Source organism: Lepisma saccharinum, chromosome 2 (genome assembly GCF_977018435.1).
Source record: "Lepisma saccharinum chromosome 2, izLepSacc3.1, whole genome shotgun sequence".
NCBI classification, from domain to species: domain Eukaryota; kingdom Metazoa; phylum Arthropoda; class Insecta; order Zygentoma; family Lepismatidae; genus Lepisma; species Lepisma saccharinum.
The window spans coordinates 186,436,133-186,461,757 of NC_139230.1; the positions used below are offsets into that span (position 1 = coordinate 186,436,133).

General features: G+C 37.5%; 1 protein-coding gene across 3 annotated transcripts in view; it reads left to right on the plus strand.

The window, feature by feature from the left end:
• The first annotated feature begins 473 nt into the window (after positions 1–473).
• Positions 474–25,625, plus strand: part of LOC145980882 (dynein regulatory complex subunit 11) — a 39,052-nt gene continuing 13,900 nt past the window's right edge. For 2 of the 3 annotated variants that reach the window (XM_083113967.1, XM_083113980.1), the window contains exons 1-8: positions 474–595; positions 3,390–3,456; positions 4,845–4,935; positions 11,997–12,158; positions 17,261–17,449; positions 19,973–20,230; positions 23,536–23,735; positions 24,637–24,902. In XM_083113967.1, coding sequence (XP_082970093.1) covers positions 3,446–3,456; positions 4,845–4,935; positions 11,997–12,158; positions 17,261–17,449; positions 19,973–20,230; positions 23,536–23,735; positions 24,637–24,902 — 1,177 coding nt within the window. In that variant the 5' untranslated portion in view covers positions 474–595; positions 3,390–3,445. The remainder of the gene's footprint in view (positions 596–3,389; positions 3,457–4,844; positions 4,936–11,996; positions 12,159–17,260; positions 17,450–19,972; positions 20,231–23,535; positions 23,736–24,636; positions 24,903–25,625) is intronic. The other variant, XM_083113972.1, reaches the window with a different exon arrangement.

Here is a 25,625-nt window from a genome sequence, read left to right on the forward strand (position 1 = left end):
GTATTCATTGTTACGCTAAATGCCCAACTTGTTTGGATAGGCTTGTTAGGTTTAGTTTTTTTATCATAAACAATACATTTGTTGTGTTTTTATGCTAAGGTAGCTAAACCTAACAGACCTAAAAACGTATTTACGCGTCTCTGACGTCAGAACACGAAATTGTTCTCGCGTTGTGCAATAAAAAAGATTCATTTTCTACATTCTTTTGTTCGACAGGGATATGTTGCCAAATCTAATCGACAAAAAAAACTAATTGCAAATGGCGGCACTGAGTAAGTATGCTTGCGTTGCGCATTTGCTGAGGGAATAAAAAATGCCATTAAAATGCACGTTAAATAAGCATGCGCATTGGGCGCACCATTACTCAAGAATTTTTGATTAGCAGAGCAGAGAGATGACATGGATGAGGTGCGATGGATACTGCCGATAAGTATCGACTGGTGTTGGCAACACTACATTTACAAGCGTTGTCATGGGAACCAAGTTGCGGAACTATAAAGTTTACAAATAACAATACGAGTTAGTTGGTTAAAAAAACAACAACTAATTTTTACTGCTACTCCCCTACCGAGATCAGCAACGTGAAATAAGAGAAGTAAGTACAATACTAAAGTGCAACATTACTGTATTCTGGATTTGTTGGCACTGTATGTCCATATGATGCAAGTTGAGATACAAATTTGCACCAAGGTAATGAATGTAGGCTATATGTGGTAAATAAATTGCATATAGCTTCTTCAGAAAGTCGCATACCATGAAAGGGTGACTTGACACAGTGGAAAGTTAGGGCGAATGTAGAATATAGAGAATGTCTCCAAATTCGATCACGAATCTGTTGTTAAAATGCGGGGATCACGTCTGGAAATCGTGAAAAAAGCTGATGTAAGTTAAGATTTTTTTTATAAAGGTGTATCGCATTGTTTTACGAACAAAATTTTAACTAAGCTTGCCTAACCTAACCTAACCTTACCGGAAATGGTTCGTGGGGCTATCCGTGAATGATTTGTGGGGCTATCCGTGAATCGTTTGTGGGGCTACCCGGGCATAATGTAAAATTTCTACACGTGACCCCCGCATTTTAACAACAGATACGTAATTAGAAGGCCAAAATTAGTTAGTATACCAAATATTAACGAAATTGGAGACATTCTCTGTATTCTACATTCTTACCGAAAGTTATTTTCTGACAGGACGAAGATGGTATGGACAAAATAAATATACAGATGGATATGCATTTATTTATTATTATTTTAAGCTGTTTTTCAGCCTCTACGGCCGGCAGTTGGGCAGTTTACTATATCGGAAACACATTAAAATCGAACATTTCGTGTTTCGCATTGTTCATACTTACCAATTGTGTATTGCAGAACATAGTTCAAGGTGCCATTATGCTTTTTACACGAAAAAAAACCACAATTTTTCACATAGAGAGTAATTTCTTTGACTCCTTTTTTCGCTTCCATAACACAGAATATGGCGGGCAAATCTTGACTACTGTAGTGGGTATGCAGTGTTTCAAACCTCCTTCACAGAAAAAAAACCTATTATCGTGTTCGTCACTTGTGCAAATTGTACATTATGTACGGGTAGCTGACGGATAGCCCCACAAACCATTATGCACAGTAGCTGACCAATAGCCCCACGAACCATTTCTGATAAGGTTAGGTTTGGTTAGGTTAGGCCAGCATAGTAAAAAAAAAAAGGGGGTTGGAAACACTGACAGGGGCTTACGTCATCAAACGTTCGCAGCATCTGGTTGTCATAGTGCAAGCAAATGAAAGCAATTGCAATTGTGCGTTGGTGAGATATTTCTCTTGAAAAATACATGATTTCCCGGTCAAATATATTCCACGATGAAAGAAAATACCTCGACGAACATTGTAAACCTTGGAGAAACTCATTTCCATAAGTAGTTTCTGGTGTAAAATTGAAGAAATGTGTCTCCGATATAGTAAACTGTTACCAGCAGTTGCAAGCAGTCCTTATCAAGATTACATTCGATTGTATAAATCAGTACTATTTAATAATAGTTTGCATAATAAATCGTCTCCATTATTTAATTATATATTATTATGCTGTGCACAACAGGTATCTGCTCTTTAGTAAATTTATTACATTTAATAATATAGGTACAAATTTTTAAATATAGAAATACATACAAAATCATTACAGAGCAGTACCATGGAACAAAAGTTGATAATGAATCACATGTGTTTAAGAAAATACAATTAACAATATTAAGCATGCCTACAACCTATTGTAAGTAATAATGTAAAAAAAAAAGTAAAGTGCTCCCCTGTGCTTAGCACCACGCCATGGAGGCATATAGGGGGTGTGGGGGTAACTCCCCACACTTTCTTGATCCGATCGTGAGTGGGGGTGATGTGATCACCATCATGCCCCTGACTGCCTTTACCCCCCAGGGTTTCCCCCAGGTACCCATGTCATTCGACGCTGGGTGGTCAATGGGGCCGCTTCCAACGTTAGAAAAGTTCCCGGATTTAAACCGGCCGGGGATATAGACTGTGCTCCTATCTACTTTATGTGTGTGGAGCGCAAGGGGGTATTTTATTAAATTATTTTGTTGTTAGGTTAGGCAGGTAAGGTTTTGGACTTTATGCATTAAAATAACATCCATAAATGCTTTATGTCCCACACCATGGCCTTGCAGTCTAAGGCGTCATGCTTTGGCCCCCACCTACAGGACACGCACAGGTTCGAGTCTCCTGGGGGAAACGTAACAAATTTTCTCCTGAGATTTCGGCCTGTGTGTGGGACCAGTGGCCAGCCACCATCATGAGGGAATTGGGGAGCTACAAATGAGTAGTGTAACCTGGTCAGGGAAACCTACAACAACAACTGAGGGTTCGTCATACTGACTGCACGTCATCTCACATCTGGCTATATGATCTCTCACCTCAGCAGGTGGGATTGAGGCCGACAGTCTACAGGTAGACCCTAGCCCTCATGGGCTGTTGCACCATGGGTTATATATTTTAAATGCTTTAAGCACTTTATCATGTAATATCAGGTCAGAAGCAAGAAAATCCCCTTCGAGTCTCACATAAAAATCCACAAAAAAGTTCATCATAATTAACCGGAAATCAAGAATGCCATCTCGTGCAAGCTACATTTCAAATCAAAATTTCTCCATGGACTAATGCGTAGTGAATATTTAAACTGCACTAATTAGTTTCTCCAAGCTTTGAACTTCACTTCACGATCATTTTCATTATTCTAAAGCACTTCCTAATACTCCTATAAAACTTGTGAAAAATCGTTGAACATTCAGAACTCTTTCCAGAGTCATTTCTCTGGATTTTGTACAACAGTTCTGTAGATAAATTTTGTAGTAATAGTGTCATTAATTTCTCTCTTTTGCTTTTCAGCCATCTTCAAAAGACAGTTTTGAAGAACCTTTTCATGCCAACCACTGAATTGAAGTATGTCTCATAAGTGAGTAATTAGTCTCATAAGTGAGTCATATACAACTATAATAATAATAATAATAATAATAATTCCTTTATTTAGCGGGCGAGGTTCAGCCGTGGGCTGCTCTGCCACCTAACCCTTGTCATGAGCTACATAAGAAAATATAAGTATATATAATATAATAATATATGAGTACAGATGGAAAGATTGATTACAATAAAGAGACATAAAAAAATCACATTACCTACAATTACGAATATTCTCATTTGAGTAATATTAGCCATAGGTACTAAGAAGAAATAATAATATAATCTTTATGTTTCTTAAATAAACAGGTTCACACAAATGTAGGAGTGCCAGAATAGGTTAATGTGAACTCCATTTTAAACCTGTAAGGACTCTCATATGGGTAAAAATTACCAAGATGATTTTGAATTTTTTTTAACACTTCCAATGAATGCCTGAGGTCACCCTTTTCAATATCTTTTCATTGGACCCTTCCGAATGTCAGGACCTTAAATGAACTGTGAGACTTTGTGACTTCCACTCATGAGGGTCACAGAAACACTGCCTGTGTAAATTTCAGCCAATGTGTGCTCATACATTTCAGTTTGGTACATCAACATGTTCTTTTTTTCTTATTATGTTTATCAATTGTGTAATACAATAAAAGTACAAAATTAATCAAATTAGTTTAATCAATAGAGGTAGTTTCATAAATGCTTTAACACAATTATACTCTCAACATAAGAAGTAATTTTGCTTGTGGGTAAAATTTACCCAGAATGCATCCTTTTGTGATAGCAGAGAGCGCTCGTCTGACCATCTTTTTTTCCCCCTCATCTTTGTCAATTGCATAATACAATAAAAATGTTTGAAACTAATAAAATTACTTTAATCAATTAATATTAATATGAATCAACACACTATGATAAGTGCTTGAACGGTTATGGTGAATATGTGGAAAGTAGAGTAAGGTATATAGTTTCTGTACCATAAATTTGTTGTTTATGTTTTACACCAAAATGTTCCTTTTTTTCTGGATGACCCTCGTACATATGCTCAAATAATCCTTCATCATGTTTCTAAGGTGAATGGGGGCAATACTCATCCAAGCTAATATAACAAACTAAAAGCCAGATGCTCAGGCATAAAAAAAAAAAAAAAATTGCCAGTTTGTTTAAAGTACACTTTATGCACAGATTGAAACTGAATGTAAAATTCTGAACTTCTGAAATGTATCAAAATACTGTGCTGTTGGGTAGAGTTGAGGTGGCAAGACAGGAAGTACAATTTAACATATTAGTAATTAACCTTTTTGTCACCTGGATTTTATTTCATTTAATTTTTAATATTTGTTTTGCAAATTTATTCATGTATCACTTGCCTCTGATATAATATTTTTATTATAGGACTTATAACAAGCTATGGGCAGAGGTTCAGGTGGCAGTATCTAATGCTTCCGGTTTTGATGCTCTACTACAGTCAGCCAAACCAGAAAAGGTAGAGTAATTTTCAATCTTTTTTCATGCAGATTTGTTTTCTGTATCAGTTCTGAAGTAGAGCATGTTGGTACCGGAACTGAAATAATTTCCTACAACTGTTGACTTGTAATTCTTCACAAGAAAACATTTATTCCTTATTGGTGTGAACAGTACTGCCACCTTGGTGCTCAAAGCTGTAAGCTACCAGTGCCAGAAGCAGTATCCTCCTGCCAAACAAACTGACAATGTGATGGTTCTAAATCCGACCAATCCCTGTTGCATTTTAAGGAACCACATACTATTGCTTATTTATTGAACAAATGTGATGCAGTGTTTCTACTAGGGATGGCCAAATGGATCCGGATCCGAAAGTTACGGATCTGGATCCGGATCCGACAATTCCGGATCCGGGTCTGAAAGTTTCGGATCTGGATCCGGATCTGAAAGTTTCGGATCTGGATCCGGATCTGAAAGTTTCGGATCTGGATCCGGATCTGAAAGTTCCGGATCTGGATCCAGATCCAGAACCGGGTCTGAAAGTTTCGGATCTGGTTCCGGATCCGAAAATCCGGATCTGGATCCGAGAGTTTCATATCTCAATCCCATTATAATATTACCACACCTTAAAAGGTATTATGATCTTTGATTACAAAGAAATTTTTCGTTAGTCCTACAAGAATTTTTTTCAAGTGTTGTTCCTAAAATACTTTGCTACGCATCGGCTAACACACTCATGCACAAATGTCCGAGGTGATTTTGTAAATGCCATTGAAACGAATATGTATTCATTCGAATGTATTGGAAATGAAAACACACATAAATGTGAGACATTCCATTACAGGATGAAACCTTTAACACATATAACAAGATAGAAATGTTATACAAACATTATACAATTGTTCTACAGTTACAGTTTTACAAATTAAAATAAAACATTATAATATATGCAGTGTTAAATAATTACAAAGTGTAAGACTAACAAGGGAGGTTATCTAAGTGTCCCCCTCCGATTTCCATGAAACTTGGCAGTATAATGGGGCCCAAAACAAGAATTAGGTGTTTTTTTGTTTCAGCTAAAGAACGGGTTTAGGGGGCAAAACCCCCTCAAATGTCAAGATGAGGACAAATTGAAGTGAGGATCTGACCCCTGTGTCCCTCCGATTTCCATGAAACTTGGCAGGTGTATAGTGGGGCCCAATGGAAGAAATACGTGTTTTTTGTTTCAGATAAAAAACTGTTTTAGGGGGCAAAACCCCCTCAAATGTCAAGATGAGGACAAATTGAAGTGAGGATCTGACCCTGTGTCCCCCTCCGATTTCCATGATACTTGGCAGGAGTGTGTATAAACGGGCCCAAATGAAGAAATACGTGTTTTTTTTGTTTCAGCTAAAAAACAGTTTTAGGGGGCAAAACCCCCTCAAATGTCAAGATGAGGACAAATTGAAGTGAGGATCTGACCCCTGTGTCCCTCCCATTTCCATAAAACTTGGCAGGTGTATAGTGGGGCCCAATGGAAGAAATACGTGTTTTTTTGTTTCAGCTAAAAAACTGTTTTAGGGGGCAAAACCCCCTCAAATGTCAATATGAGGACAAATTTAAGTGGGCATTTGATTTGTGTGTCCCCCTCCGATTTCCATGAAACTTGTCATGTGTATCTTGGGGCCAAAAGGAAGAAATACGTGTTTTTTTTTTGTTTCAGCTAAAAAACGGTTTTACAGGGCGAAACCCACTGAATTGTCAAGATGAGGACAAATTGAAGTGGGGATCTGACCCCTGTATCCCCCTCAGATTTCCATGAAACTTGGCAGTTGTGTGTATAAACAGGCCCAAATGAAGAAATACGTGTTTTTTTGTTTCGGCAAAAAATTTGTTCTAGGGGGCAACCTCCTCTCAAATGTCAAGATGAGGACAAATTGTAGTGGGGATCTGACCCCTGTGTTCCCCTCCGATTTCCATGAAACGTGGCAGGTGTATAGAGGGGGCCCGAAGGAAGAATTACGTGCTTTTTTGTTTCAGCTAAAAACTGTTTCAGGGGGCAAAATCCCCTCAAATGTCAAGATGAGGACAAATTGAAGTAAGGATCTGACCCCTGTGTCCCCCTCCGATTTTCATGAAACTGGGCAGGTGTATAGAGGGGCCCAAAGGAAGAAGTACGTGTTTTTTTTGTTTCGGCTAAAATACTGTTTTAGGGGTCAAAACCCGCCTCAAATGTCAAGATGAGGACAAATTGACATGGGAATCATCTGACCCCTGTGTCCCCCTCTGATTCCCATGAAATTTGACAGGTGTATAGAGAGGCCCTGTGCCCCCTGTTTCTTCCTATGCCATATTTACGTGGTTTCGGGGTCAGATCCCCACTTCAATTTCTCCTCATCTTGACATTTGAGGGGGGGGGCCTCTATACACCTGCAAAGTTTCATGGAAATCGGAGGGGGAGACTTAGACCTCCCTAGTAAGTGTATTAATTAATTACAAATAGCGCACGCGCGCACACACACTATATATATATATATGTGTGTGTGTGTATGTATATTATATATATATGTATATTAGCAGGTAACAATATGTTATAAGCACATTCTTACTTTCCAAAGAAGCGCATGTGGGATGGCAAAACAGATCCGGATCCGAAAATTCCAGATCCGGATCCAAAAGTACCGGAACCGGATCCGAAAGTACCTGATCCGGATCTGAAAGTACTGGATCCGGATCTGAAAATTCCGGATCCGAAAGTTCTGGATCCGGATCCGAAAAATTTTAGGATCCGGATCCTAAGGATCCGTAACCAACCGGATCCGGATTTCGGATCTGCCAGGATCCGGATCTGGCCATCCCTAGTTTCTACCCCACATGCATGTGAGTTTTGAAAGATACAAGTTTAATGTTCTAGTGCAGCATGTGGGTGAACCAGCTGATTTATTTATCATTGATCTGTGTATGTTTGCAAAGCATTGTGAATTTGGAAATTTGAAGGATATGATTCAGGACAGGATTGTTGTTCAGTGGGGCAAACAAATGTCTCTATCATATTTATAAGGGTTTGCTTGAATACAGAAATACTATGTCAACAAATGGCCATTTTCACACAGAATTGTTCTTTAACAAGAAATGAAGAAGTGATCAGTAACTTAAGGTATTAAATTGTTTACAGTTTTTGCATAAGAATCATCATCCTTCAAGCCTCTCCATTTTCTTCTGATTTTCCACCATTCCTCTCTTTCCACGGTGTTTCAGTCTTGTCCTCTTCACCGACATCTTGTTCTCCCCTTTGGCATAAGAATAAGGTTTTTAAACAAAAAGAAGCAAAATATTACAATGGGAAGCACTATGCTAGTTTTACCTTAAAGCTGGTGAGTCAGTTTGGATTAGAGATCTAAAACAATTTGGCATAATCAAGTTTTTTTTCCAAACCAATACCTATACCAATTCACACACAGATTTGGGCTCATAGTGATAAATCAATGTAACTAATGACCTAGGGCACTCTCAAAACCTTACAAATTACTGTAGAACTCATCTGTTCATTAACCCAAGAGAATATTGTTTTGTTATACCTGAATTATAATTGTTTTCCTATCCTGAAATCTCTCAGATGTTGCAGAAGGAAATAAAAGAGAGTGATTTGGAAAAGGATGTTCGAAGGGAATTATGAGAGGGATTATGTTTTTATTACATCAGCTACCCAACCACAGATTCACTTCTGTCACCCAGGCACATACCTGATGTTAACATTAGGACATTTCTATTTTTAATTACATTGCTAACATCCATATTGACACAAAGGTAAAAGGTAAAGTTCCCCATGCACATAACACTGTGCCATGAAGGCACATTTAGGGGATGTGGGGGTAGAGCCCCACACATCCTTGATCTTTGCCATTTTGGAGGTGATGTAATCACTAATCAACACTACACTCCGGCCGTCTTTACCCCCAAGAGTTGCCCCCAGGTTCCCACTGATTTGAGGCTGGGTGAGCCCAAGAGCCACTTTATGCAGGGACAAGGCCGGAAAAATTCCGTCCTTAAATCACCCACCCTGGGAAAATGAACCCAGGTCTCCTGCGTGGCAGTCAAGCACCCTACCGACTAGATTACCGCTGCTCATTGACACCAATTTTCTTTTCTGAAATTCTTGATTTTACAAATCCCAGAATTCTGAATTCTGAATTCTGCCATCTGTCTAAGATTGTGCTTCTTCTACTGATGAAGAATGTAGAGAAATTTGTAACTTTTGCATCCCTGCGGGATGTGGGACATGACTGGCTCATGTCTCCAGTGCAAAGTAACTCATATCCTGACCTTCTTTCTTGGTGGCAGAGAACCATGTTTGAAGAAAATATCCATATGCAGGGTTGATATGCATTGGAAATAGGGACGAGATCTCATTAAAATAGAGCACATTTCACGCTTCTTGTCTGTAACATGGTCACATGAAAACCAAAGAACCGGACATGCACCTTATGAGTTTTTCCATTCTCCTTTTTTATTACACAAATTTGATAGTAGTGGCATACACAGGATAAATTGCAGTTGCAATAATGTTTATATTTGGCTAGACTAAAAGAAATGTTAAAACTAGAGTGGGAGACCATTCAGATTAGATTAGGAGAAGAGAAAGAAAATCAGCAATTGTTAATCACATTTTAGATGCATATATATGTAAATAAAATAAATGATGTGAAGAAATTGAAAATGAGTGTAACAGTAAAGAGGCTTTATTAATGGACAAAAGAGATAATAAGATTAATGACTCATCTGGGAATATCCATTCTTGCTGCTTGAATTTAATCTGGAAGGAAATAACACTAACACACCAATGAAGGAGTAACCTGTTGGGAAGTGAAGAGATATGACATCATCCTCATGACAGATTCACTTGTGTGGTGAGCAGTCATGCATTGATGATGTTTCTATCTGTTCTCTCCTATTAATTTTTACCTACGCCTACCTTTCCAATATGCAGTAAGTTTTTACATGTGTTTCCAACACCTTCTTTACCCAACTCCTGAGGAAGCCAATAGGTTATTGGTGAAAATTTGAAGAAATACTTATCTCATAAAGCATATGTTTGGTTCTTTAATTTTGGGGTGAAGATCTCATTGTAAGTGCAATGTTGTTGTTGCTGAAATATCGCCAAATAATTGAAGCTTTGTTAAATATAAACCCACTGTTACCTGAATGCATTATAATGTGAGAATGTATGATAACAATAAACTTATTTTTCATCTTACAAGGAGAGGCTATGTATGGCCTGGGAAATTGACTTTGGGACGAGACTTCGTCTACTTGTAGGGTACCTTATTAGTATTGATATGCCAAGGTACTAGTGCACATTAGCCAGTCATTTGCAAGAAAATGCACTTCAAAGCTTTCCAAGCATGCCAATGAAGTGAAGATATCATCCTGCTGCCAAGTGTTCCAGTGGCTCTGTGGTAATGTATCAGTTTTCTGTGTCAGAGATTCTGTGTTTGATTCCAGTTTGATTGCTCCTACTTTTTTAATTAACTCAAGCAACTATTTCTCACATTTTGTTTAATAATATATTGAAATAAACATGAAACAAAATTTTATTTAATTTTATGGGGAAGATATTCCTTTTTCATTTTTCCATCATTTTACAAACTTTTGCACATGAAATTATCCACGTGTTATATTCGACAAAATATTATGTGTAGCAGAAGGTATATATTTTCTTTTTCGAGAAAATGATCAAGAAGTAAAACACAATCAGTGTTTTTATTTACATTTTTTTTTTGTATACTATCCAGAGTGCAGAGGTGTGGTGTGCATGTAACCGGTGTTACCGCAGGTAACAGCAAAATGTAAAGAAATTAAAAAGTTTTTTTCAATAAAATAACAACATTGTTAAATATGTTAACCAACATCGTTGCAGTCAAGTGTATATTGCAGAGTACATTTTCTCTGCAGCCAGCCAAAGTGAAGAGGCAGGCCATTCTGCTACCCTCAAGAGGTAACAAGAGGAAAGGGCGCCAATGCAAGGAAACAGTGGGGAAAGACTTAGAGGCAAGTGTGCTAGGGGGTTATTCATATGCCTGTTTAGGGGCCCAGTTACCAGTCCGGCCTACCGGATCAGCAAGTGTTGTCACATTGGATTTCCAGAAAAGAGCTAAATCCCGCCTAACATGGGGATACTATTTTTCTGAAGCAACAAGAGCTAGACTGCAAAGCCAAAGCTGGATTTAACTACAACTGAGACTTAATAGACGAAAATATAAGTACTTGATGCGATTCATGATTTGGACAATCTTGCTCCAAAGAACTAAGTTGGCAACAGTAATACGTACATCTGGACTTCCCTTCCACCACTGGAGGAGGGGAATTCTGTTGCACAAACGTCAAACTGACCTGAGAAATGTGTGGTTCTTCTTCCCCTTTCCACCTCTTTGCAAAGAAACAGAGATGGTTGACAAGGCTCGACCACTATTCACTGGATTTTCACGGTAGCTCTCTCATGAGTGGTAGTTCTTTCTAGGAGTGATTGTGGCTAAATCATTGAGTGGAAAAAAACAAAACAAGAACAAAAGGAGATGAACAAAAATCTAGATCAAAGGCATGTTTTTTTTTGGGGGGGGGCAGGGTAGGGTGGAGATGATAACGTCTGATAGCCGGTAACACTTTTGAAAAAGTCATGCCACACCACTGCCAGAGTGGTAATTGCCATAAAAGCATGGAAGACAAATTATTTCTCGGCAATTCACACAGCAAATAAAATATGAATTTTACAAAGAAATAGCTGTTCCAGTTAATAAGGAAAGAGAAACCCACAAGCTTTGGAGCATGAAATTGACACATTACCACTAGGCTACCTGGCCACTTGGCTGTCACATAATATCTTTACCTGATGAGACATTGTTGAAAAGCTGCACAACTTTGAAGTGCTTTATCTCAGAAATGGCTAGCTAGTGCATGCTAGTACCTTAGCTTACCAATACCTAGGGGTACCCTACCACTACACAAAGTCCCATCCAAAAGTCAATTTCCCAAGCTGTATCCTCTCCTTGTTATATTCATGATCTGCAGGGATATTTATATTTTTGAAAATAAATCTTTATTTTTCAGGATAAAGTACTTGCTTATAACATTGTCAGTGGGTTGTATGTGAAGTATATAACTGTTGTGAACAAGTTAGATGAATGCTACAATCAAATTGTGCAACCTCAGAAGAGGCTCTTAATCAGAAAGTTGCTAGAAGCAAGTATTGGAAGATTACTTGAAATAAAGGTGAGACAAATTTAAAAATGCAAGTGTTTGTATTGTGGATACTGATTGATAAATTACATCATTTTTCAACTGAGACATTGACTTTTTTGTATTTAAGTACGAGGGCTAGGGCATAAGTCATGGCAACTATATTTTTCTCAAAGTTAAACAGTAGTACCATAATATGATCGTGTGTCCCAGAGAAAATGGCACCCTTAGCATGTGGACAAGTCACTAGATGGCACTGTGATGAACTATTATCGTACAGAAGGCAGTGGTAATTCTTTGTTGAGTGAACGCCATTCCATGGCATGGACAGTGTGCATGTATCAAAATAGCCATTCTTTGGGATAGAAGTGCCAGAGCTGGTGGAAACTTAGGGAATAGTGTCTTACCATAGTATGCATCTCTCTTGCTCTTATAATGTTGATGTATATGTTCAGACTTGTATACCCATGTGGCACGATGCTATCTCTAAGGATGTTTTGCTCGCTTTCCTAGTCTACACCTGCTACACATGAACTGCATTGTTCATACATTCCACATTGCAATGCACTGCCCCCTTCCATTTGTATATTTTGGATTTTCATGCAGGTCTTGGATTCTTGCAGAAGAAAATAAATAATAAAAAATAAATAGTTACAATGACTTATACCCCAACCTTGCATATCAACTATTTGTACCTTGGTAACATCTAAAGATAAAATGATAGGATTTGGTGGTACTGTCTAAATTCTAAATTTCTTATCAGTCTATTTTTCTGCCAGTTAGAGATAATTGGCACATGACTGCAACGTTCATGGGCCAAACCACTAGCCTACAACAACAATTGTACTTAGTTTTATTGCAAAAGTTTGCCTGTATGCTAACTCTTCCAGTCGGTAACACTGAAACTTCACAGAAACCTCAAGGCTTGCTGGGTATAAACATTTTATGAGACATTTAACCTTTAGGTGCCCGATCGTCTCGATCGAGATGCTTTGTCAAGGTCGTAGTTTTTACGTTATAATTTCGCTATTTTTGGCTAGAATTTCGATTTTCTTTTTTCATATTGTTGTTAACACATGTATTAACAGAAATGATTGTTGCACGTTTTTTTTCATGAAAATGGCGGGAAAAAGGCAACTTTTTTTTTTTGCATCTTATTTCAAGGGAAAAATTTTGCCGACAAAGGAAGGCCGGCTTTGTTGTTCTAAAGCAATGTGTTTCCCTCATCCCTGGAAACTGAATTCGAAGGAAGTTTGTTTATCGGTACCCGCACATGCAACCAACACTCATCCTGCCGCACAATTTGTAAATATTTGATGACATCTGTGGCGTTTCACAACAGGAAGATATGTCACAGACGTGATCAAATGTTGTGTTGGGTTGCCAACATACAAGCGGCAAAACGGATTTTTTTTTAATGTTTGTCGTGCCTAAATGACACACATGTTACTGGGGAAAGTTGTTTTGATGTCCTCTATACGTTTCTGTGATCCTTGGACACAACTAAAATGGCATCTTGTATATATTTAAAAATAACATAAAAAGCAATACTATAGTCTAATTACACATACACACTCGCGTACACACGTTACATTTCTCACTAAAATGTTAGAAATACATATAAACAAAAGAGCTAAGAGTAGAAAGGTTGCGACTTCTGTTTCTTACATGCCAGCGATAATCTCTATGTGCATGTTGACCATTTCATGTTTTTTTTTGAGGGGGCGAGGGGAGAACCCCAATTTTTGTTTTAAAATAATGATTTTTTGGGGATTTCCCCTCCCCCTCCATATGTTCGCCTAATGTGCATAAATTTTATATTGTCTGAATCTGTGATTCATTCCGCGTACAACGGTATATCATTCATCTCTCTAGGACAATTAGCCTCTGAGCTACAGTCATTTCAAGGTAATGCTGCATTTTGAAGCTTGAATCAGTGGCATGCTGATCATTCCTTTTGGGGGTACATTGGTCATACGATAATAATGCAAATATTTTTGTGTTCCTTACATTCCAGCGATAATTTCCATGTGCATGTTAACACTGTCATGTACTTTCTTCTTGGGGGAGGGGGGAAATCTCCATTTTTCCGAAAATTTGGAATTTTGGGGGTTCTCCCCTCCCCTGTCACATATTTGCCGAATTTGCATACATTTTATATAATCTGAATCTCTGGTTCATTCTGCGTACAACGGTATATCATTCATCTCTCTAGGGCAATTAGCCTCCGATCTACACTCATTTAATTGAAACTCTGCATTTTGCTCAAAATCAGCTCGGGCACCAAGGGGGTTACCTGTGAAAATGGCCTACACGAACATTCACCAATGTCAGTACACACACTGTTACCTATTGTTCACTACACTAGACTCCACTAATACCTTCCATAAATATGCAAAGTTCACTGGACGACCCCTCAGCTCCTCAAACTTGGGTCTCAACGAAGTCTCCTCGCAGTGACATGCCTGGGGAGGAAAGGAGCCCAATTTTATTTTTGGGTCATAGTCCATATGGGGTCCACATAGGCCTTACTCGTCGAGAATTGATCTCGTACTCCATAGGAGGAATGAGGAGTCTGAGGGTACACACAAGCTGTAGCTAAGTATCAGAGTAAATGTCCGTAGGTACCACCTCACTGTTGAAGCCCATACAGATGATTTAAGGAGCCCAAGGGTACTCTTAAGCTGTAGTATCAGACCCAAGGGTCCGACTGTACCAACCACAAAGCTGTAGCCGGTATCAGCAGGATAAGAAAGAATGTGAAGCTACACTCTGGCTGAAGCTGACTATCAGATTTATTGCCTGAAGGTGCCAGCCTCTCAGCTGAAGCCAGTACGGGCATGTGGGATTCTACTTTAACTCTTTCTCTCTCTCTTTTTTTCCCCTTGCTGCTGTTTCTAGACCTGGATCCCCAGAAGTGTGTGCTGGTCACTGGCTGGCCAAGAACTGAGGCAGAATGCTCCCGTCCTCACTTTTATAGCAAGTTGGCGCTGGCGAGCGGTGCTTCTCAGAACTACATGTTGCTGTGCGCACAGAAATGCGCACGAGTACAGAGACTTAAGCACAACCTCAGATGGCCCACTGGGAAACTACGTGCATTCAATGCAGTGCATATACCAGATTAACATCTTAATATATAAAAATGGATGTATGTGTGTGTGTATGTTTGTTCCAGCATAACTCTCGAATGCCTGGAGCGATTTCAACCAAACTTGGAACACATATCACTTGCAATCTGGAAAGAAATACTGTGGGGGTAAGACACCCCTGGCACCCCTTGGGGTGTGGTGGAAAGGGGGTGACATGTAAAAATAATCAAAAACAACCGATATTTGTGTGCAATCCACAGTTTTCGGGTTCTCTAAGATGAATAGTGACTCTCCCAATGCCATTCAACTCCAAGACACCCCTAGCACCCTTAGGGTGGGGGTGGGAAGGGGGTGACATGTAAAATGACCGATATTAGTGTGGAATCCATAGTTTTTGGGTTTTTGGGGTCGCTAAGATTAATAGTGACACTCCCAATGCTTTCAACTCCAAGACACCCCTGGCACCCCTAGGGGTGGGGGGTTGGAAGGGGGTGACATGTAAAAATAATTGAAAACGACTGATATTAGTGTGGAATCCACAGTTTTCAGGGTCGCCAAAATGAATAGTGACTCTCCAAATGCCGTTCAAGTCCAAGACAACCCTGGCACCCCTAGGAGAGGGGTGGGAATGGGGTGACATGTAAAACGACCGACATTAGTGTGGAATCCATAGTTTTCGGGGTCGATAAGATGAATAGGGACACTCCCAATGCCTTCAACTCCAAGACACCTCTGGCAACCCTAGGGTTGGGGGTGACATGTAAAACAACCAATATTAGTGTGGAATCCATAGATTAACACCATTATACATACTGTTTGTAACGCATTAACATTTTAAAATAAGTAAGCATGCAGAACTTGAATTAAAACAAAATAAAACATTACCAGTCTTTAAAGATTTGGTTTTAACACTTATTGTTCTTGTAACGACTAGCGGTGTGTTACATGACTTCCAGCATCATAGAAAACTTGTTAAAGTTACATCAAAAATAATGATAGACTGAAGACCAATGAACACCAAGACCATTTACATTGCCAATTTTTCTTGTCTGTTGGGAGAATAGGGACTAGCTGACCCTGGGTTGTCATCCCTCTGATGTTGTCAGCTTAACTACGTAATAGCATTCTGTATTTTCTATATTTTCATTAAGGTCTCTGCATATTTTACCTGCAAGGGCATGCAGAACTGCAGTATGGCATTTTATAAATTAAATTTATTTGTCTGAAGGTGCCTGATTACAATAATTATTGATAATCATCAATAACAAACAAGTTAGTGATATCCGAGGAAGTATAACAGATAAATATATATGTGACTATTCCTCATATTTATTGAAAACTCTATCTGGCAGAAAATACAAGTTCATGTCTTATCTTTGAGAAAAACAATATCATGTATCTGTGTCCCTGTAACAGTTTGAGAGATGTATTTTAATGGATATGACAGATCAGTTAAATATCTCCTAAAATGCTTCTTTTCAGGTGTAGAGGAACAATCTCTAATACATGAAATATCATAACACCATTAAGCCTTGTTTCCACAATAACCAAAAATCCAATATGCTGGCCAAGGCAGAATTTATTTTATTATAAAACATAAACTAAATGTTACATTTCAACCTTCTAGCAAGGTCTTCTTGGATTTATGAAATATCAGTATCTCAACTCACTAATTAATGCTTGCAGAGCATAGCATGATTTTACATCATGAATACAAATGTAACTTGTTTTTATTTGTGTTTTGCAATCACAATGTGTAATTATTTTGTGAAGATGTTACTTTTAAGTTAAAATTAATCCTGAAAATGTTTAATGCATACACTTTATTGATGATTGAGTTGGTGTTCTAAGTCCACTTTATGCACAGAAAGGCTAATTTGGACTGGACCTACAGTTTAAAGTGGGATCCGAACCACTATGTGCCTCCACTGGGTATCGAACCTGAGACACCTTGGTGACGATGCTACCACTGCACCATCAGGGAGGCCCTAATACATACACTTTCTGTATTGATTTCTTTGGTAATATTTTCTGTTTTGTTTCTAGGCAGAACTTGTAACTTTAGATATATCAGACTGGAGTTACTATGATGATGCTCTATTTGATATGAATCTCACCCCTATTGAAGCAGAAGTGAAAGTTCCAAAGTATTATCAGCTTGAAAGGGAAACCGAAATTCAGAATCGAAAGCATATGATTGATGGTATTCTTAAAAAGTTAGGTATTTATGAAGAGGTAAATATGTGTGAGGTTTGTCATTTTTTTAATGAAAGATAACATGTTGTACATTGTCATTCAAAGATCAACTTATCCCTGTCAATTTGGAAATGTGAAGTAAAATGTTTGAAAAGCATATGAATGAAAAGGTCTACAGAGGGGTACTTTATATAGAGAGCATATGGGCATGGAAGTAGGAAGTATGTAAGGCCCACAGGATTGTTTAAATAATCACTAAAATAAAAAGAAAGGTGCATTGAAAGAGGAAATTCAGTAAAAAGAAAGGAATCAAATAATAATATACAGCAGTCTGAGAAAAATATTAGAACTCATATTGGGGGGGGACAAAAGCCTTGAAAGTTCAGTCGGGGAACAAAAACCTCATTTTATCTCACTGTTTTAGTTTTATTGCATTGATGGGTATATGTGTGTGTGTGTATATATATATATATATATATATATATATATAACATATTATTTAAATACAATACATAATCAATTCATGCGCCCCATAACAAACCAACAGCAAAAATGATATAAATGGTATCTGAAATGTGTGTGCTCCTTTTCCTCCAAACCAAACTGTCATAACAGCAACTGTCTGAAGCACTTTGTTGTTCTTAATTCTCTCTGGCAATTTACAATGTATTACAGAAAACAAATTGCGAGCAAGAAAATTTTTCGATCCAAATTTTTATAAATTGAAAACAGCATTGATTTGAAATGGCGCAAAAATTTCTACGGGAGGCCATGGCATTCTCTTTTACAATTTTTCTCATTCAGATTGTTTGGTTCCCAGGGACAACTTGCGCTGCCCCCTAGCTGTGGCTATGAAGTTGACAAGACTGTAAGAAAGACAGATATTGCGAGCGAAGCGAGCAAGAGAATTTTACAAAATGTATTTTAATTTGTATAAAATTTGAAGTCGAGGGGGCAATTGCCCCTCTGTGCCCCCTTTCCTCGTAGTTGCTTTGAACTTTCATGGGCTTGAAAATACTTAATTTTCTCCTATAATATTGTTTAATAACAGCGATAAGATTCCTCTACACCAAATTTCTAGGTGAAAGTATAGTAATGTAGGGGCATGGAACGTCTGGAAAGGGGGGGGGGGGCAAGGATGACCACACCTTCCCCTTCGAAAATGGGAGGTGCAGGAATGCAATAATTTTCAAATTCAAGTGGTGTTTTTTTTAGGCGGCAGCACTATTATCAGGGTAATATGCCCCATGGAAAAGTATCTTGCTTCTCACTTTGTACCCCCCCCCCCTCCTGTGCAAACCTATGTTAGAACTTGTAGGACAATATGCATGATGCTTGAACCAGGTGCCTGCAGTCTCGTATCACTCCTTGCTTTCGTTTTGAAGCCAGTGGGTGGAGCTTAAGTTTGTCGGCGTAAGATGGCCTCATCTACTTCAACCAATGACTTAACAGACAGAAGAACATTGCATCAGCTGCTGAAAGCGCTTGCAGGCTGGAAGGAGCATGGAAGTAGGCTCCAACTACAAATGCAAACTCGAGGTTTACTTTACACTTAAATACTACAAAACAAACTATAACTAGCTTTATTTGCTTATTGAATATTATTCCTTCAGGTTTCCTGTCGCTTCTGTTAGTACAGCCGTGTGTTGAGCAGGCACCATTGCTTCCTAAATCTTATTCAAAAGTACAAAATTACATGCTTTCTTACGGCATCTTTGAATGTTTTGGTCTGACTTCTCCGGTTCTGTCACGTGATCCGGTTTCAGAAACAGCATGCAGGGCTTACTCCTCCCTTTCTTACCTCCATGGCTTTAACCATATGAAAACTTGTTTCTTTAAAGTGGAAGAAATAAATTTTGACATTTTTTACTTTCTTTGGCAACAAGAAACATTATCTTTATATCATTATTAATATTGATGTTACACTTTAATGGACTGAATCCCACTTTAAACTGTTAGTTCAGTGCTGGTTAGCCTATCAGAGCATAAATACCTAGATGCAAAATAATCTAACACAGTTATGTGAACCTTTAAAAATAACATAAATGCTTTGACAAAAACATAATAACATCATGCTACAATTCTCTTTTAAATAAACAAATTTTGTTGAAATGGATTAGGTTCTGATGTGGTTTTTTGCTGGGATAAAACAAGTAATAGAAGTAGAACTAGTGTTAATATACTGGAATAAAGTACTCAATTATCCATGAAAATGCCAACCTCCATGGCAGAGTGGTTAGCACAACATGTCCTGATGGCAGAAGACCTGGGTTCGAATCCCGGCATGGGTATTCTTTGTGAGTGTCCCTTCAATAATTTTGTGTTATCATCACTCATCTGCGATTAGCCAGAAGTGGAAGAAAAGTGAAATAAAATAAACCAAATTAATCGATTAATTATCCATTAAACTTTTTTAAAAGATGTGGCTACTGCCACCATCCATAGAAATTTTAAAAGTTTAAGAGGCAAATACATACTTTATTCCAGTACATTAATTCGCTACCATGTTTAATATTAGGCCTGAACTGTGTTAGTTCTCTCCAATGCTTGTTTTACTGGCAGGAAAAAGAAGAAGAGTCAATGTCGGAAGAAGAAGCTATTCACATCATCCAGATTCATGAAAGAGCTCGACAAGGAAGACTGAGAGCACAATTCATGAAAGAAATTAAACTTCTTAAAGAGAAAGGCAAGTCTGATGCTCCTGAGAGAGTTGTAGATGAAAATCGTGCAGCTGTGAAAATTCAAAAGACGTGGCGTGGATATTCTACTCGAAGAAAAATTAATAAAAGAAAACAAGAGGAAATGCAATTAATTGGAATGGTAATTCAAATTGAATTAACTCTTAACTAGTATGAACCGTCTCTCAGACTGTGCTGAATTTATCTTTTACTTCTGACAACATAAAAATGTAGAAATTTTAAGAATTTGGAATTTCAAAAAAATAAAGAAGTCATGGTTGCAATTTTTGACTGGTTTTCTTCCTTTTTGCTTAAATTACGTTATGTTTCTTTAACTAAACAATAATAATAATTGAAAACTGTTTTACAATAGTCTTCTGTAACCAAGTCAAGGCATGTGAAATGCATCAGAAATTGAAAATAGCAAAACACTTAGTTCACAGTTCAAAATAAAAACAGGGGTCTGACAGACCTCTCCATACTATTCTTGGTTTTGGACTTTTAACCACTGTGTTATTTTTAAAAAAATTTACCAACGTTTCGGAGGCTGAATCTGCCTCTATCTTCAGGGTAGCGATTCTCTTGAATCATATGGTGCCTATAATTGGTTTCCTTGGAGGATTATTCTCGGTGGCCTAGGCTCCACCTCGTCTGTTGGTTACAAGGACCTCTATATACATTAAGTTGCCTGGGAGGATTATCAGTAGCCCAGGCTCCACTTCGTCAGGTGTCCACGTCAGGACCTATTTTTATATGTAGGTTGCCAGGGAGGATTATTTTGTGGTGGCCCAGGCTCCACCTTGTCAAAGGATTGATGCAAAATCCCAAAAAATTAAAAATTAAAAAACTCCTTCAGTGCTGCTTATGTGCTACTGTCAGACCCTGAATGGTATAACACAGTGGTTAAAAGTCCAAAACCAAGAATGAATAAATCACCACTGATTAGCTACAAAGAAGAACTCTCCATACTAGTTGTGTGATTCATCAACGCCAATAGTACTTAAGGGTTAAAAAAATAATTTAATGTAAATAACATCTGTCTCTTGATTCTTACACATTTGGACATTTGTTATAATCTTTAGTATATGTTACGATTATATCTATCTGGTCAGTAGACAAAATGGATGAAATGGAAACCATACAGATGATAATGGTTTGTGATCTATTTTTGCCTTCCGTTTTTGATCTATTAGGTTTCTTGATATGTAGCAGGTATTAATCATTGCCTTATTATTAATAGATACACACACATGCACACATACAATGTGTGTGTGTGAATTGAAGTGAAATGTGTGGGAACTTGTTGCTTTGAGGAAATAATATAGGGTCATCCATGTTATTTTAACCAGGGACTCCAGGTCATAGTTTTGAATTTGGATGAAATTTCGTACAATGGTTTAATCAAGTCTGGAAGGCTTCTATACAAAATATTAGGTTCTCCCAATAAATACAGTGCATTTCACCATCTTTTGTGTGCCTGTTGGCAGCCCGCTTGGCAACCAGCCAGATGGCAACTCATGGCAAATCGCATGTAATATCTCCGCATTGTAACTGCTCGCTTCAAAATTACTTCAAGTTCTCACAATTACAGTTACAATTACATTCAAAATAAGCATGTTAATTGTGTCAGGGGATGTTAGAAATGTTGTCCTCGTGCATCCACACATTTCTGACATATTTTTAGGAAATTTCGCGGAGCTTTGTAAACAAGACACACTAAATGGGCCACTTTAGTTTCCTAACAGCTCGCAGTGCCAGAGTGGCAACTATAACACATGGTTTTGCACATAACTTGTGAATTTCTTTCAGTGACTTCATGATTTCAGTTCAGTCATATGTTTAAAGTGTTTATTAAGTGTTTAGTATTCCAAATGTTACTTGTGTCTTGCTATAGTTTTAATAATAGCACACATGTACACAGGAGGACAACATTTTCAGCATCTCTTTTGACAAGGTAATTAAAATTGACACTTTAATGATTGCAACTGTATTTGTTTCAGGCATGATTTTGCAATAATTATCTTTACAGTAAAAATTGACGTACCTGTGAGTCCGATCTGTCACCTTCCTAAATCATTTGGAGGGCTTGGGTAAACATGGTTAGTGACATATTGGTCATTTTTTGAGTTACAAAGTGAAATGTGCCATCCTTCAATTATTGAATGAAATTGCCATGTCATACAATTTGGATTGAACTCAGTGAAGCCTGAAATTGGTAAATACAACACAAAAACAATTTATCTACAGTATAGCTTCTAATAACCTTTTTTCTTAATGAACTCAGAAATGACCAAAATGTCACTTGCCATGTTTTACTCCCGAGCCCTTCATTTTTCATAATTTTTAAGGGCTGTTCCCTCCCGTTACTATGCTTTCAATGCCAATGTTGCCATGAAGCCAGAGGACACTCAGCGTAAAGAAATGATTGTAGCTTAGTGAAACAAAAATAGGGGACACTGCCAGTGGCGTCAGCTTAAATGAGCCAGTGGGGCTCATCCAATAATTTGCCTGTTACATTCTGTTTTAGAAATAAGGTCTCTGCGATTAAGAAAACAAAAGTTTTCATCATTATACACTTAGGAATTCTCACAAACTTAATTACTGACTGTTTTAAAAATATTTCATAATTTTTTTATGATACTTTTCAGTGTCTTATATTATTTACACCATCCATGATTACATTGTTATTAGGAAATTAAGGGAGGATAAATAAAGGCTTATAAAGAGGATGAAGATTGATAGGTACTAAAAACTCTCAAAATTGGCAGGCAAATAAGCACAAAATACAAAATTTGCACTAAGCATAGTGAACATTTTTCATCATTTTCGCAGATTAGGCACTGAAAAAACTGTTATCGTTGAAAAAAGCACTTGTGACTAAAACAGGCACAAAAGAACACTGCAAAACATGAATTCCACTCTGAAATGGCACCAGATGTTTTTTAAATATAAACACGTACATTATCTGGCCAAGGAACAATAAAATGCATTTTGGGGCAAATCTTTAGCCCATTATTGCATAAAATTTAAAACAAATCTCCGGAATCAGCCCACAAATTTCCTAAAAACATGCCAGAAATGTGTGGATGCACGACGACATTTCCAACATCCCATGACACAATTAACATGCTTATTTTGATTGTAATTTTAACTGTAATTCTGAGAACTTGAATTCATTTCAAAGCCAGCGGTTACCATAGCGGAGATATTACACGAAATTTGCCGTGAGTTGTCATCTGGCAGGCTGCCAAGCGGGCCGCCGACACGTGCACAAGGGACATCGAAACACTCTGTAGTTCTAGAATTATAGGCTATGGAAGAAGGTGATGTGCAGAAAAGTGATGTAAAATAACCTAATTGAATCAATCAATCAACAGAATATATTAGAAGTTTGGTAGTGTCTTTCATGTAATTGCTACACATATATTTTCATATTTCCTTTTCTAGATTCAACCAGTTCATTATGAAACCAAGTCTCGAGAACACGCAGAAGAGGTAAAACATGCTAGGCAAAAATTACAGAAGGACTATGAGGAGAAGTACCTGGAAGCATTGGTCCTTGAGAAAGAATTCATAATAAAAACTAAAGGATCTGAAATCACACAGAGTATTTCAGATGAAATAAGGGGATGGTTTCTGGAATATAAGTATGTATGTTTGTCATAGAATTTTTAAATTTTTTCTAGTTAAAACAATTAAAATTTAAAGACAAATCTGCTTTGTTTTCACAATAACAAAATTATTGTTGCAAATTTAGCAGGTAAAGAAATGCATTAAACATAATACGCACTACTGTGCTATAGCATGTTAATCAATTTGCTAAAATGAAAAGAAAGAAAAGGACAAATTTCGTAAGTGAAATGAAACTTCTCACATTAACAGGCTCAAAAATTTGCAGTGTGCTATGTCTTTTCCACACACTGTTAAGTTGTAATGAATATTAGCTTCATAGCACGTTTTTGCTGGCCCACACAAGAATACACCCCCATGGTGCCCCTTGGTTCTTATGGGGGATCTAGGGTCTCAACTCGGGAAGATCATCTGCTAATGTGTTACACACATAGCACAGTAAGTTTGTCATCTCAGGATAAGATTAAAGTTTCTAGTTTTCAAATGGTGGGGATAGCCTTTATAAACTTGAAAACTGCAATTGACATTAATTGACTATTTTTGCTTAGTTTTAGATGACAGGTGACGTGACTGCTTAATTTTGGATGTAAATAAAATAGAGAGAATAAAGTTTTTTTTAATTTTCTACTGAGCAAGGTTCAGCCTAGGGCTGCTCCACCACCTAACTCAGGTAACTAAGTAGGCAAGATATAAATTATCTTTTTAGACATCAAAGTGGAGAGTGTCATTGATGGGCATTTACTCTCATCATAATTGTTAGTTTTGGACATCTCAAGGGAAAGGGTTCACATATTGTGTAGCAAGATGTACAAGGAACTATTTGTAAATGTTTAATGAAAAATGTTATTGCAAAATAAATTTTATTGTAACAGTTACTATTCTTCTCCTTGAATTTGTTGTAAGTTTTGTAATTTTTAGGAATGGAACTGGAAAGTTGCCTGATTTTCCATCAGAAGATGCCGGGGGATCAGCTCTTATCTTTGGTAAGCAAGGAGCTGACAGTGACAGTAAATCTGCATCATCCTCATCTAAAGATAGTAGAAGCAAGAGAGACAAGGGTAAGAAGATGAAGGAAAAAGAAATCAAGGTCAAGAAAAAAGATGAAGAAGAGGAGGATCCTGGTTTCAAGATGCAACCATCAAATTTCCTCAGTGATATGATACTTGCAAATACAGAGTATGAAGGTAAGAGTAACTGTAACAACTGTGTAAAAGTTTGCACCATATCACCAGCTGAATACTATGTTGTCATATATCCATCTGCAACTGCACTAACCCTTCAAGGGAGCTGATTGAAGTTGGACATATGCGAATTTTGAATACAATGCACAATTTGCGCTAACATTTTATTAATTTTGATAATTCACACCACTTGACATCCAGATATGTTGCTTCGGAATGTGATGAATTAATATGCATGGAACATGATAAACCCATCACCTTATTTCTGATGAAAAATGGAGATATGACGAAGCAGTATTCAGCTAGTGATATGTAATATAATTTGTTAAACATTGTCATGTTTTATATACTCAAAGAATTCTAGGATGATTATTATTAAGTTAACAAAACATTTCTGTTTCTTATGAATAACATTTTTTTTTCCAATTCATGTAATCCATGACAAACTACAGAATTTTTATACTGGAGGTTACTGCATATTGTATAACATTGAAATACATTTTACTAATGCTGAGCCGATACCAGGGGTATTGGTAAGTATCCTTCCCCACTTTCTTTTGTGTTTGCAGGCATCTCTCTCTTTAAAGACTTCCTGCAGTCAAAAAAGGTCATTGCCCATGAAAGTGGTGGATGTGTGTCACACATATAGTACATAGCATTTTCCTGGAAATTCAAATAACTGGGCTAATCCCCCTTTTCCTTTCCAACTTTAAACTTTTGTTTGTC